At 38.4% G+C, this 16,276-nt stretch overlaps 1 protein-coding gene across 5 annotated transcripts in view; it reads right to left on the reverse strand.

Annotated features, from left to right (window-relative positions):
* Positions 1 to 16,276, reverse strand: part of SLC4A4 (solute carrier family 4 member 4) — a 334,299-nt gene that overhangs the window by 45,705 nt on the left and 272,318 nt on the right. For all 5 annotated transcript variants that reach the window (XM_036414322.2, XM_036414329.2, XM_036414340.2 and 2 more), the window contains one exon: positions 7,481 to 7,551. In XM_036414322.2, coding sequence (XP_036270215.1) covers positions 7,481 to 7,551 — 71 coding nt within the window. The remainder of the gene's footprint in view (positions 1 to 7,480; positions 7,552 to 16,276) is intronic.

The raw sequence follows: 16,276 nt of genomic DNA on the forward strand, positions 1-16,276 counted from the left end.
AACGTGAGAGTCTGAAACACGGTCATTTGAAAGTACTTACTTTTGTAGTGAGCAGCTCTTTATTTTATTTTTTTATCCAAAAAATGATATTCTTTATTGATATGTTATTATTATTATTGTAGTCTCTGTTGGCATATTCACATATATAATTTCCTTTTCCCTTCTCTTACTATATTTCCCTTTCTCTTTTCCCTTTCTTCATTAGTCAATATTTTCCCTCTCTTCTCTTGCTCTTTTCTTCTAATTTTTTTTAATTTAAAAATTTTTATTACCCATTACATGTTTCCCCCTCCCCCCTGGATTTTTTATTATATTTTTAATAACTTTATTGATTAAGGTATCACATATTTGTCCTCATCTCCCCCATTCATATCCCAAACCCCTCCCCTTGCATGCTCCCACCCCTCTGCTGTCTGTGACCACCAGTTAGGCTCATATGCATGTATACAAGTCCTTTGGTCAATCCCTCTCCCCTAACCCTACCTTCCCTCCAAGGTCCAACAGTCTGATCGATGCTGTTCTTGTTCATCAGTCTATGCTGTTCATCATTTCCCCTAGATGAGTGAGCTCATGTGAGCAGCTCTTTATGCTTCAAGCTTTTAAGGCACTAAAGGTTATGTTGTTAACTACTCATTTACCCAATGTTTTCACAAATGAGTTGTTTGTTTTCTAAATAACTAGAGTTGGAAAATTAAGGAATACAACTATAACATGTTGATGGACCCTGCTTTTTCAATGTACATCCTAATAAAAATAGCTTTTTTTCTTGTTGACTTCAGGTCTGCATCATGAGTGTCCCTCACTGGAACATGCGGTAATGGGCTGTGGTGTTGTGTATGGGGTATCCATTCATCCCTACATTACATGGCCTCAAGCTCAAAGGTCAATTTTCAGATTTCCTTCTCATAAGTTGCTGTCATGTTGTCAGTGTCATGCTTCGCAAGAACAGCTTACTCCTGTTCCTAGTTTCTGTTTCAACTATGCAGGAGAATCCTTTGGCTAAGGTAATGAATAGGCCAGTGCATCCATCCCCAGCTGCTCTGAGTTTTAGCTGCGACCAGCTCCCAGCTCCCCACTTCCCTAGAGAACTGACTTCAACCTAAAAGCTCCCTCGCTGGAAGCCAATTACTGACCACACTAATGGTGTGGATACCGACTGAATATTTGGGCTTCCCTAAAACTCAATGTTGAAACTCTAATCCCCTAAAGTGGAGCCTTCATGAATGGGATTAGTGTCCTTATAAAAGGGACCCCAGAGAGCTTCCTTTGCCCCTTCTGCCATATGAGTACACGGTGAGGCTGTCTATGAGCTAGAAAGCATGATCCACACCAGATACTGATACCATGATATTGGACTTCCTCTTGGGTAGAGAGCTAGTGGGTATATTATGTGTAAACAGAAGAGCTACTTGAGGATACCTTGCAAATAAGTATGGAAAGGTAAATTTCTCCTGTCCTTTGGAAGCAAGAGTTCTACCTCAAGCCAAATGCATCTTCAATACCATTTACTATTCAGTGAATTCTCTTGATAGGAGTGATCTAGTCAAAAAAGACCTATACATATAAAAGAAGACTTTCTGGACAGGAAGAGTGCTATATTTTTATAGAAGTCAACATGTAAAGTGCTCACACTTTTCTTTTACAACAACAACAAAAATAAACTCTAAGTCATTCCCTGAAATATTTTTTTCTATATTAGCTTCAACTTAAAAACATCTGAATTGCATAACTACTATTTTATCAAATTCTGCTTCTGAGAGTTGATTAATCACGTCTCATTTTGTTTTTTCAAATTTCTGCAAATGGATGTTTTCAGCAGAATACATTTAAAGTTTAGGGGTCATAATAGGTAACAGATTTCTTTGTTTTAAACTCAGCAAATATTTATCATAATTTCAGTTCAGATCTTTTTATATCGACAGAATGACTTTTTTTCCCCAATTGCCACCTGGGGATATGCTTTTATTTATTTTGATTTTAAAGGGAGAGAAAGGTAGAAATAAAATTTTAAAAAAATCAATATGAGTGAGAAATATCCATTAGTTGCTTCCCGTATATAGGCCCAACCTGGGATTGAACCAACCGGCAACCTAGGTATGTAGCCACAACCTTTTGGTACATGAGATGAGGCTCCAACCAAGCCACCAGCCAGGGCCACAATGCTTTTTTATAACTAGAGTTCCCAAAGAGGTAGGCTGCATTAAAAAAAATACCAACAGGAAGTTTTATTGATTTTCTAACAGAGATTCAGGTTGAAGTGAAAACTATACACATGTACATGAAATGACAGGTGTTTTCTTGCTTACACACAATGATTCATTCACTTATTCAGTAAGTCCTTTATTCAAACCTTACTTTGTGCTCACCATGTGGAGGGACTGACAGTGAGTGGACCTGGTGGGTCAAAGCAGATTGTCCGTGTAAATGGGAAGTGAGGGGGGAAAATGTAAAGGAAATGGGGCCAAGTTTCTGGTGGTTTTAACTGAGGTCAAGCTCACAGAAAAAGATTTTAGTCTATTTCTCTGGATCTCATTTCCTAGAGACCCTGTTTCTATCAAGTGGATTTGTTTCTAACTCTTAAAAGTGGAATGTATACTAAAAGATTAATTTCAAAATTTAAAATACTATAGCATCCTCTCCAATCACAAAAGTGGGGGCTAGATGAGAGGATGGGCAGAATGTGGACAGTCTCTGAAGCTAGGTCATATGTATGTGGGTTTCCCTGTGCCATGCTCTCTACTTTAGTGCATGTTTCACATGCTCCATACAGTTTAAAAAGCTAGGCACACGTAATCTTCAAGGAGATTTAAGGACAGAGTGGCTTCTGCACTTATCTTTCTCAATGAGAGAAAAGCATAAGGACTCTACGCACAGGAAGATAAAAATGACATTCCATTTCCTATTGAAATGAATCTTCACTCGTCGAATTGCCCAGAAGGTATATCAAATCAAAGCACTTTTGCTTTCATGTCTGGCTGCCAAGCAGAATATATGAGGCTGTAATACTTCTTAGTCCCATGATTAACAGCATCTTCATGTAGACATGATATGCTTTTCTGGGTAATACAATCAGCAAAAAAAATTTTTTTTGAAAAATTAACAATTTTACATTGCTCTCTTTGAGTATAGATTGGTAAACTATATGCCTTTTAAACATATATATATATATATATATATATATATATATATATATATGGTCGTAATACTATAAATAAAAGTCTCAAGGTTAAACAATACATATACTCATTTAGGGTTCTTTCCTACAGAGGATGAGTCGGCTTTGCAGTAATGGACAACCTTATTTTATGATGGACAGGATGCATTTGAACTTCAGTTGTCTATATTATATCAAAATATAATTAGTTTTGTAAAATATCATAACTAATTAGTTAAGATATAGGAAATTGCATGATACCATCACAGCTGGATAAGCTATAAAATCATAATTTTTAAACATCTACCAGAGAGGAGGATGCAAAGAAACCTAAATAAATTCCAAAAAGTTACAAAACCTTCAAAGGCTGCCTCACCCCTGGCAGAGTAGCAGGTGGAAGATAAAGCAACTAAAGATGGAGGTAAGGAGAAATAAGCCAAGCCTTAAATGAATTTTTAATAGCTGCCTAATGCCCATTAGGATTCTGAGGGGCGTTAAGCATAGATGGAGCCTGTGTCCACCCACCAAACTTTTTCACAGTCTTTGCCGCTTGCCCAAGTAGTACAGAAAAGGCCGGAGGTTAGATCAGATTGCTGCAAGAAATCCCCCCTTAAACACAGCGACTCCACCAAATGCAAGAAAGCCCCTTTCCTCAACGGGGAGGCAGGGCAGGAGAGCTGAGAGAAAACCCTTGGAGCTATTCAGGCACTTTTGACTGAAGAGGACTAAGGCATCTGACCCCCGGAGTTTGAGGGCAGAGCAGTCGGAAAAAGAAAGATCTCCCAAAGCCCAAATGCTGGGGCAGAGAACAGGATCTCGGACATTCCACGGGGCATTCTGGGATGAGGGGAATGTTCTTGTTTGGGGTGGCGGTTACATGACTGTATAAAATTGCCAAAACGCATTGCAGTGAACACGTTAAGAACTGCACATTCTACGACAGGCCTCCACTTACTAAAAAAAACAAAAACATAAAAAAGGAATTTAACATAAAAAGGAAATACCACCTGCTCCATTCAATGACCTCCTCAGAAGAGATGGCATTAGATTTTGAAATCTGGTCTCTCCCACTGAGAACTGCTAAGTGGAAGCCAATGGATCTTAAAGCTTACTGTTTAGATATACAGGGTGGATAAACCGTGGCTGGTCTCAAAGTCTTAAAGGGACCTATGAATGAATTTTGCTTACGAGTTGAAGGAATATACCAGAGGAGAAATCTATGGGAAAACTGATAAAGGTAAGAAGAATTAAAGACACAATGAATCCAACAATAAATGAAAATAATGGAAAACCTGCCCTTTTATCTTGGGGGATGGCTATTCTAGAGTTCTGATCCCTGTCTAAATGTTCCAATGCCCCAATTTTCCTGCTCTTTCCCCGTGAAGACACGCCCCCCCCCCCCCCCCCCCGCCCCCTATCACTAGGAAGAAGACAGCTTGTCATCCTGCTAATGAAGCTGAAAGTAAAGGCCTTCCTTCCTCCGGCAGGATGTTCTCAGGGTCTGGGAGAGGGAGTCTGTCTGGTGCCTGGCACTGCGTGTCACTTTCACAGCACCTTCTCTCGTGATCTAATTATGGCTGAAAGGAAAAGGAGGAAATTAAGTGCTGATGACTGTACGTCACAGTGAAGGTTCAGGTGGTGGAGCTCGCGTGGCTGGGCAGACAGGGGTCTCAGCAGCCTGTGGGAAGCAGGGGCTTCCGTTTTTTCTCTCCATCAGTCTGAGTTATGGAGGCAGCATGGCCTACTGGAATGGTAATAATATCCAAACAGAATAATAACGGCATGATGACTGAGAGATATGTGCCAGTTACTGTCCTACATCCTATCTATTTATTCATTTGACCCTTATACAGGGTGGAGCAAAAGTAGGTTTGTAGGTGTTTGTATGGGAAATAATGCAAAAGGTAATCAATAATAATATAAGAATAAACTTTGTGTTTTGTGTACTGACAACTGTAAGCCTACTTTGGCCCCACCTTTCAGTATCTTGGTGTATGTACTATAACCATCACCAGTTTACAGAAGGGAAACTAAGAAGGTTCTAGGGGCTGTTAAGTAGTGGAGCCTTGCATCTGAAGCTAGGCAGTCTGACACGAGAACTTAATATCTGCAAGTCTTCTACATGAAACACTGTTTTGATTACCCAAATAATGGAAATGGGCAAATTTTGAAGTTGGAAAGCCTAAGTTCAAATCCTGGTTTTACTATATACTGGTGATATGGCCTTTGGAAGATCAGTTAACCTTTCTAAGCCTCTGTTTCGTCTATAAATTACAGGTTACATAATAACTCATAAAGTTATTGTAAGGATTATAGACAATTAACGTAAAGAGTCTGTCCCCTAGTAGGTGCTTAAAAAATGGTAGTTATTGCTAATAATAATCATTTTATCTCTTCAATACTCATTTCTAGATTTTCTACCTATATAGTGTCAGTGTGTGCACGTGTGCATGCATGCGTGCATGTGTGTGTGTGTGGGTGTGTGTGTGTGTTTATACAAAGGAACTGATATGGATAGAAAAGGAGAAATGAAAATAGAACAAACGTTATCTTTCATAATTATATACACACATATGCATATTTTTTCCTAATTTTTTCTCTCTGAACATAGCAACTTAACAATTTAATTAAGGTGTGCAATTAACACACAGGAGTGGCTGCTGCCCTTCAGTGTACAGCACTCACAGGAACTGAAAGGGTAAACATTTCAATATCCCAAGTCTTAGAACTACCCACACTTCAATTCTTTGTTCCACAAATTTATGGCTACGTGATCTAGAGCAAAAAAGATTTCTTACCTTCGGGAAATTGTTTCTTTCATTTACCAAATGGAGATAATCATGCCTGGTAGTTTGTGTTAATGATTGTAATAGATATTAAGGCTTATAATGATTATAAGACATGTGAAACACCTTGTTGGTAGCAGATGCTCTATAATTGGCAGCTAACTTACAATCATCATTGTGCCTTTATATCCTCTATCATGGTCACAAACTGCCATTTGTTTTCCATGAATCTTACAGTGTCATCCGACTATAATTACAATATATCAATTACTAAGTCTCCCTAGGTCTTGCCCAAAGACAGGGCTTAAAAATTCATTAATTTTATAGCTTTCCTTGATTAATTAAATAAAAATAATTAAGTTAGGAACAATCTCTCTTTAAGTCAGTGGAAGCAAGTGTTTTATTAATTTTTATTGCTTACAGTTTTAATTAAATATACTTTTAAATTTTTATTAGATTTTAATTAAAATTCTTTAAAGTCTAGAAGACAGTATTTTTCTCTCTATTTTTAATCAAATCCTTTCAGGCAATAGGCTGGTTGGCTGAAAGACTGAAAACTGAAGTCTTTTCTCAATGTGGCTTTTAAAAGGTATAGGCACACACACACACACACACACACACACACACACACACACACAAGTGTGAAAGAATAAAAGAGGCTACATTTGGGGAAAGTCAGAGAAAACTTTTTTAAAAAGTTAAGAGAGAGCCACAGACTATGAAAACAAGAGAGAAACAGGGTCAAGTGGGAGTTGTCCAGGACGGATACAAAACATCGTCTTTGAAAGGGATGTTGGGTATAATACCTGCAGAAGTGTTCTGGTCTCCTGAGAGATGGGCACTCTATCAATACAAGGTATTATGGTTCCGGTCTTTATAAGTGAGAGATTGATATTCTTTGGTCAGAGTCCATGTCCAGTGCAGGAGGAACACAATTGGAAGTGAGAGACAGCACTTTTCTCTTTTTCTCCAGCACAAAAGTCTCCTTCCAGTGTGTGACCTTCCATGCAAAACAGCTCATTTTTAAAACTTAGTTCAAGTCTCTCAAAGATCCTTGGTTACTTGCCATGGGAAAGGATATCATGTGACAGAGGCTTGGGTTTTTTCTAAGTGATGGGAAATATCCCGCTACAATCACCCTTAGTGTTAGTGAAGAGAACACAGTCAGAAGAATTCCTAATTGTACTAGGAACAAAGAGAGGACACCATGCTCTCATTTCTCGACTCCCCTCACTTTTACCTTGTGAAAACATTTCAAGGTAACAGTTAATTGGTTAAGCAGTTAAATTCCTAAGCAGGTTTAAAAAGCATTCGGTAGAAGTAAATATTCACTCCAATTTTTTTGAAAACACACACACACACAAAAGAAAAAGCAAGCTAAATAGAGAAAGGAAAGTATTATTTCTGTCCTACCATCACTGAGTGTTCAACGTGCTTGGGCTAAGCTTGCTGAGTGGCAGGAGACATCACATTATGAATATAATAATTAGGGTATACAATATGCAAGTGTACAAGTGGCTTGGAATATTAAGTCACTTACCAAGTCAGTAGGAAACACAGAAGGGAATTCCTCTGGCGCCAATGTGGTGTCATTAGATACTGAGATATTAACTGTAAGACAAAGATCATTTTTACTATAAAAGGAAAATGTAACTGACAAAAAAAAATGCAGAACTGGTCATCTGAAAATGCAGGGCTAGGCATTACAATAGTCTTTAATAACAATGTAAGGGCACAATTAATTTTCTTTTATTACAACTACTAGAGGCCTGGTGCATGAAATTCATGCAAGAGTAGGCCTTCCTTCCCCACAGCTGCCAGCACCTGCTTCCCTCAGGCACCCGGGACCCGGGCTTCCCTTACAGTCCCAGCTTCGTCTGGAAGGTCGTCTGGAAAGATTCAGTCTAATTAGCATATTATGCTTTTATTGTTATAGATATTTACCTTTCACCTAGATAAAATAATAAAAAATTTGGTCACATCTGTCATGCTCTAATCTGGTAAGAAACATGGCAAATACTGAATGAGATGGCATTAAAATTTGTTTCAGGTTTCATACTTCAGTAGAAGACATGGCTATTAACAAGTTGACGTCTGCCTTCATGTAGAGTCAAACTCATAAAATGGAGTTTCACTAAGTAAGAGTCAACCTCTTGGGAATTTTTGTAAGTTTGGACTGTGTATGAGAAAATAAGTATTTGAAAATGTGTGAAAAAAAACAGTAATAAATAAATAATAAATTATATACATATAATTGGGGTGAATATTTAATCTAATTTTTTAAAATTATTTCATCTAATTTGACATCATTTGTAGATGTTACCTGCAAAAAATCAAATTTATTTATTAAGCCAACCCTCCTCTTGCAACTATTTTATTTAGTATTTAAAAAGTATTCTATAATTAAAAGTTTTCTTTATCAGATGAGCCTTTTTCCTAATATGTGAAGCTTTCGGTATTATAAAATACACTGCTACTCAGAATATCTCTAATGTATGGAAATACTGTCCATTAACAATTACCAGGTTTTTGTCTTTGAGGGTTCCATAGTTCATTTAACATCCAAATTGCTAATTATTGTTTGGTCCCTAAGCAACACCCCTTCCCCAAGCTCCTAGCCTGACCATTTAGTTTGCCATGGTTTACATCTCACCTACATAAATTTGTAAGGAGAACCAAACAGGTTTATTTGTCTGTGAACTTTCAAATGTAAGCTCTGTCAGGGAAGAATAGAAGGGGCATGTCTTATTCATGGTGTTTCCCCAGAATCTGCCCAGTTTGGCACTTAACTAACAGGAACTCAAAAATATTTGTTTATTATTCAATCTTTAAAAAGAAGGAAATCCTGCTATTTGCAGCAACATGGATAAACATGAAGCACTTTAATTTTAAATAAAATGAGCCAATGACAAAGACTAATACTGCCTGGTATCACTTATAGGTAGAATCTTAAGAAAAGAAAAAATAAGTCTAACTCAAAAAAACAGAGAGTAAAAAGATGGTGGCCAGGGACTGGTGGTAGGGAAATAGGGAGAGGCTGGTAAAAGGATATGAACTTTCTCTTTAAAAAGAATAAAATCTAAGGACCTAATGTAACATATGGTGACTATAATTAATAATACTGTATTATTTAATTAAAATTTGCTGAGAATAGAACTTAAGTGTTCTCATCAAACAAAATAAATATGTGAGGTTGTGGATGTGTTAATTAACTTGATGGGAAACTTTCACAATTCATATGTAAATGAAATCATATTGTACACTTTAAGTATATTAAAATTGTTTTTGTCAATTATACTTCAATAAGTCTGAAAAATATTTGTTTATGATTAATAAAAGAAGCGAGGAAAGGGGCCATTTAATTTGTAGACACAAATGAATGAGAGCAGATAAAGGCAAGCACAAGGAAGTAAGGAAAGAAAGAAAAAGAGGTGAACTATTTAGCTTAAGTCCTAGTTCTCAATTTGAGAGTCCATGCTGACCTCTGAAGGCTCTGGAACTGGAACATTTTCAACCTAAAGCTGGCTGCTGCCAGAGCGTTTCCATTTCCTCTGTAAAACCAGCACACATACACACTGTCTATGGGCTTATGCTCTGTCTCATCACAGGTCACAGAAAGAACCAACACAGGTGAAAGGATGCTTGTCCCAAGCGACACAACCAAACATGCATCCATTCCCAAAAGAACGATGTTAGCAAGTCATCTTCCACAAAACCTACGTTTTTTGTTACCATTTTGTCCTAACGGCTTGAAGCACATTTCTCACATGACTCCATTGGTTCACTGAAAAACACACAAGCCCTTTAAATCCTTTTTGTGTTGAGTGGGACTCTGGACCACACTACGCCAGGGTTCTTGCCCAAGGTTACAGGGTCAATCCGAAGTAGAGTTGGTACCCAAACCTGCTCAGCGTTCTTTCTTTCCCTACCCAGCATTGCAAACTATCAAAACCAAGATGATGCAGGTGGCTGCAGAATTCAAGGTGGGAGAGGCGTTGCTAGTGTTAGATGATGCGAATCTTGACTGGAACGGAAATGTCTGAGTGTTGGGAAGAAAACAGCGAATGTGCAACCACAGGCACTACTTAGATGGGGCCTCAGAAGCTGCTCGTCCTGAGCCAGGTACTTCCAAGCAATTTTATGAGCTTCCTGCATGAGGCAGTGAAGGTCTTTTTGCAACATGCTTTCTCTGCATAGAAACAAGGAGTGGGTTGGGAGGGGGAAGGACAGTCAATGCTCTTTGTGTGTGAAATGAACGAGAGGTAATGAAGACCACGAGGAAACTAAAATAGGATTCCAGTCTGAACTTTTAGCAACTGCTCTTAAGTTTTGGGGACACATCAATGCTGTTCTTAAAATCCCTTGTACCTTTTTCGTTTTCCTTGGAGTCAAGCTACGAAATAAAGTCCATACTTCTCTCAAAATACCAAAAGGCCAGTATCAAAAGGACAGTAAAAACTATCAACTATTCATACTTATTTTAATAAGCAGCTTCTTCAAGAGAAAGACTTTAAAATAAATACATAAACAAGTGCTTCCATAAATATATATTGGCAGAATATGATAGATTCCATAAATAAGATTAAAAGTTAATTTATTTGAGCTCACAGGAGGGGAAAAAAATGACTAATTCCAATTGGGAGTTTGGTCTATAAGAGCCATTGGTCACCGTTTGGATCTAGAATTGGATGCATGATACACATACGATACAAATATTTTTGGCAACCAACTGCAGAATGGTCTGTTTATATAGAATTTACAATATCCTTAATTAGGATTCTGGAAAGGTCAAGTGGAAAAGCCAAAATACACTGCGCTGTGCCTGTCCTCACTATTTGCTGAGCACCGTGGCTTATGAAGCAAAGGAAGTCTTTGCCCTAAAAGCCTGGCTCAGGTAGAATCAGCCACTTGTTACCGGGACAGTCTGTGCCCCATACTTGGTTTCAGGGAGTTTCCGTGGGTTAATCGTTTTATGTTACTTGGATTTTCACTTCTTGATCCTCCTTTCCACATATCAAATTCTAGCTGATCCTCTGGAACAGGGGAATGAGCATGGTCAGTAAGAGACATTTAAACATGTGTCTGTGAGTTTTCACTCTTTGGCCGGCTGTCCCTTCTTTATGTTTCATGAGAGAGCTAGAGAAAGAACAGGCTGTGGGAGCTATTCGTGGACACATCCATGTGTCCTTGCTAGTATACCTCGTGCAGAGGGACTATCGCCTGCATTGCTCAATGCTGTCCTTCTTTATCGTCTAGTAACCTGGCACCAGGAACTGCCCCATGACTCCTCAGCAGGAACTGTACCATCAGGAATACACACAAAAGCTCACGTAAGACCACGAGGTCCAGTACAAGCAACAACTGGCCCCTGAGGCAGATCTGTCTGCTCTGATGTTACCACCACATCACGATGGAGAGAAAGGGACACTCGGAGACCTTGGCTGAAATTCTGCTACCTCAGAAGCACAGGGTTTCCAACTCCCTCGCCACTTAATCCTGAGGAAGTTATCCCACTCCTCTTGACTACAATCCCTCATTTGTGACATTGGATTTAGAACTATCTACCTCAGAAGGAGCCTGTGTGGATTAAATAAAATAACGTAGGCATCACTGTCAGTACAGGGTCCGGTACTAGGCAAGAGCTAAATAAATGGTAGCTAAGATAATTACTAGCTTTATGACCTGGAGAAAGCAGGATGATACCCATGGAGAGAATGTGATAATATATGTGATTATTAAATGCCTATGTATCATAATACATATATTAAAATGTAGTTTATGGAGATCCTCTAGTAATATGGTATTGGAAGGGTGCTTCATAAAAGTCAACTAAATCTGAAACTATTCCCTCCGCATAGCTCGTGGGGTTACAAGCACGTGAAACTCACTAACCTGCTCTGAATCAGAATACATTTAAGAGTCATGACAATAAAACTTTAATGTTTTAGCCCATTCTATTTCAGCAACTTCTTTAGGAAATTCAGTAACTGGAAAATAGATGCAGAATAAAACTGAATAAGCTCCCTGCCTACCTGGTCATATCAGATTTCTTTGAGGGCCCTGGAAAATGTGAGCACGCATGTGCCTCTGGAGAAAGTCAAATATTTATGCTTTCAATTTCTAGATCAATAAAAAAGCAAAGTGGCTGTTGTAGGGATGACAAGGCAGATGAGAGGAACTTTGAGAGAAGTAGCTCTCAGGGAAATTACCTGCCAGTATTTCAGCCTTTAATCTTAAAACAGAATTAATAGAAAGTTTTTCTTCACTCTTTCTTGTTATTATCTGTTTTGTTTTCCTACGTATCTTTACCAGGCCTGATGCTTGAGATTTTCACTCTAACGAGGCAAGGTCAGGTCTGGCCCGCACGGGGCACGGACTCTTTCCCATGCTCACTGTGATCCTGCACTGGACGTTCAAGAGCTGAGCTGCTACCTGTATTAAGCTGGATATGTTTAGCCACAAAACTTATGGAAGTATTTTCACAAAAACTTCTTTTTCATACCCACTTATCTTACCTTTAGCACAGTGATCAGCAAACTCATTAGTCAACAGAGCCAAATATCAACAATACAACGACTGACATTTCTTTTGAGAGCCAAATTTTTTAAACTTAAACTTCTTCTACCGCCACTTCTTCAAAATAGACTCGCCCAGGCCGTGGTATTTTGTAGAAGAGCCACACTCAAGAGTCCAAAGAGCAGCATGTAACTAGCGAGCTGCAGTTTGCAGACCACGGCTTTAGCATATGAAGAGACATTCTTCAGGGGTATGTTTTTAATGTCTGTGTTTTATACAAACCCTAAGCTAGAGAAATTCCAAATCAGGTGATTATCCAAATTCACTGCTTTTCCTTTTCTGATTCCTGCTGCAAACATGTACAAAAAGCATGGAAAGATAGGCTGGGGCAGTAAAAGGAAGCTAAAATGATGGGTCCCGCAAACATCTCTGCTTTTCCTAAAAGACTCTATTGCCACGAATGACAAAATGTGAGGGGTATGGTTGCAGCGTCCTTGCAAACAGAAGCCCGAGCAATGGTGCACAGAGGCCCTCGGGCTTCCCCTTTCACCATCAGTCTATGATTGAAACCTACTTTATAACCTAAAGAGGGAGGGACACGTAATAAAAAAAAAAAATCATGCAGAATATGATGCAGGTCACGGGAGATAAGTTAGGATTATCTTTTATTTCCTAATTTTCTTTTAATGGGCTTTCTAATTATGAAATATAGATTGACTATAATATGGAACCCCAGGAGACATGGTCCAGCAGTTCTTTTTAATGGTTATCACATATTGGTGGGTAGCATTTATTAAGATAATAGAAAAATTATATAGAAAGAAATGGTAATGAAACTCCGCTCCAGTGACAACCATCACAGAGCATCTGGGAGCCTCCTCACGCTGTGAATAAAACAGTCGGATGGAAATGAAAGCCTTGGCTAGCTACAATCACTTGATTTGGTCTTGTAGTTTCACACCAGGCAAAAGGCCATCATTTACTAGAGGCAAGATTGCGCTGGGTGCCCGAGAAAGGCTTTATTCATCTCATTCATCCATTATTAAGCATGTTCTCCCCAGGACAGTCAACAGTGAATCAATAAAATATATCCCTTCGATTAACAATACAGCACAGTGTCTGTTACCTTGAGGCGATTTTTTTTCTTGCTCTCCTAATTTGTTAATCATTTTTACCAAGCTCCTTTCCCCTCCAGATACAAAGCCAACAAACACCTGGTCAGAATAGTTACTTCGACACTTTCCAAAATATTAACATAAGTGTATAGACACATTAGGTGAATGAACACAGGTACTAGAGTGACATTTATTTCCAATGTCTAGGTCAAATGAAAATCCAACCTTGTTCATTCCCATAGTAATTGATATTATTTAAAAAACAACACATTTTATAATAAGCAATATGTGTACATATATTTGTGTTGGGGGGGGGGATATGTATTCTACTTCATTGCAAGTAGCACAATTCTTAAAAAACAATGAAATAGACCCCCAGTAAAAAATTTTTTTGAGCCGAAACCAGTTTGGCTCAGTGGTAGAGCGGCGGTCTGCGGACTGAAAGGTCCCAGGTTCGATTCCGGTCAAGGGCATGTACATTGGTTGCGGGCACATCCCCGATAGAGGGTGTGTAAGAGGCAGCTGGTCGATATTTCTCTCTCATCGACGTTTCTAGCTCCCTATCCCTCTCTCCTCCTCTCTGTAAAAAATCAATAAAATATATTTTAAAAATTTTTGTTTTGATCATAGAAGGGGAAGGAAAAGGGGTAAAGAAAGTCCACATCCTGTTCACAAAATTCCAACATTTATGTTTTGTTTGTTTGCTTTTTATTTTATTTTTATTTTTTGTTGTTTTTGTTTTAAAACGTATTGTTTGCTTTTAAAATCCTCACCATCAATCTGTTGCCTCTTGTAGGCATCCTATCCGAGGACTGACCAGCAACTTAGGTATGTGCCCTGACCAGGAAGCGAACCCATTACCTTTGGGTATAAGAGATAATGCTCCAACCATTGAACCACCGGCCAGGGCTGATTTTTATGTTTTTGAATGAATTAGATTCCTCTTAGCAGAGCTGACCTCTAAGACTTTAAAGCCTTTTTCTATATGATTGTGTATGCTGTATGCATGCTTGCTAACACTTTCGTAGTCTTGAGATTCAGTGGAATATTATTAAATTATCTAATTATGATGCACTGAACACCTTAATATTTTTTCTTTGAATATGGCTTCAATGTTAAACATTTATCTACCACAGCATATTAGGTAGTTGCAATTTTTATTGGCTTCCCCTAAAAGCTTGGTTAGGATCTTTTGCTAGGAAATTTTCAGGGAAAATAAAATGTGTGAACCCCTGTATATGAATACAAATTGTCTAGAGTATTTTTTGTGGGGTGATGAGAAATTAAAAAAGAAAACAAAACACAAATTTTTACGCAGTGCCTGTTAGGTGCCAAACATTTTTATCTATGGCATTTCTTTCCCGAGCAATGGATGGGGTGAGAGGGAGAAAAGGGTACATTAAGTAAAGGAAACTCAGATAGATCTAGAGGGAACTATGCTAAGTGAAATAAGTCAGGCAGAGAAAGACAAATATATATAGTTTCACCTACATGTGGAATCTAAAAACAAACAAAAGAAAAACAGATTCATAGTAACAAGCCAAAGGGATGATTACCAGAGGGAGGAATGGGGGATGAGTGACCACAGTCAAAGGGAAAGGGGAATATAGTAAAGAATATTGTGGTAAGTTTACAAGATGACACATGATTACTGGAATTAGTGATGTGATCACATTGTAAGGCATAAAGATGCCAAATTACTATATGACACACTTGAAACATATTATAGCCAACATAAGATTGTATACTAACTGTTAGAGGCCCAATGCACAAAATTCCTGCAAGAGTAGGCCTTCCTTCCCCCTCTGGCCTCCAGGGCCCAGGCTTCCCTCCAGCCACTGGCAGGCACCTGGGACCTAGGCTTCCCTTGCAGTCCCAGCTTCATCTGGAAGGATGTCCAGGCTAATTGGCATAATATGCTTTTATTATTAAAGATACTTTAAGAAATAAATTTTAAAAAGAAAAGGAAACTCAGGAAGTGATGAAGTTTTAGGTAAGCAAATGAGAACAAAAAAGATTATAAAAACTCACATTATTACTTTGGCCACGAGTAGAGTTTTCTTAGTGATTAAATGACTCTTGTTTTCCTCCTGTAAAACCATTTCTCAGTTTGCAGGAACACGACTACATCTGTGTAGCTCTTGGTTCACTGTTACATACTGCCCTCATGTTGGAAAACAAGTCACCCGCCAGTTTAAATATTATTGACTCATTGATTGAATTCTTTTAGTAGGAGGGCATGTTGTGATGAAAGACCAGTCTTTTGTTGTTTTTAGAATACTTACTCTAGCTGTACGTGATACTGCATTATTCTCTTGCTATCGTTTTTCAGTTTGCTATCATGAAGTACTAAATTTATGGTAGGTTTTTGCAATTTGCTATAAATACATACCAAGGCTATTGGAGAAATACACTATCATTAATCCTAAGGGGTTTTTGTAAAACATGGACTGTCACTAAAATGCAAATAGCCATTTGCTTTTTTTCCAAACCAGAAACAGATCCCATCTCCATCCTGGCATTCATGAGCACATCGGTCGTGAGTGCCACTCCTCTGGATGACTCTAAAAATACAGAGTACCATCAACAGTCCTATTGTAGAATGGGCCAACTGCCCAATAATGTTTCCTCAGAAGGGAGAATGAGGAAGACGGATTTCTTTGTTCTATTATCATCCTACTTAAAAGCTACTCACGAGCCTTCAA

The sequence above is a fragment of the Pipistrellus kuhlii genome, unplaced genomic scaffold (assembly GCF_014108245.1).
Source record: "Pipistrellus kuhlii isolate mPipKuh1 unplaced genomic scaffold, mPipKuh1.p scaffold_m20_p_1, whole genome shotgun sequence".
Lineage (NCBI taxonomy): Eukaryota > Metazoa > Chordata > Mammalia > Chiroptera > Vespertilionidae > Pipistrellus > Pipistrellus kuhlii.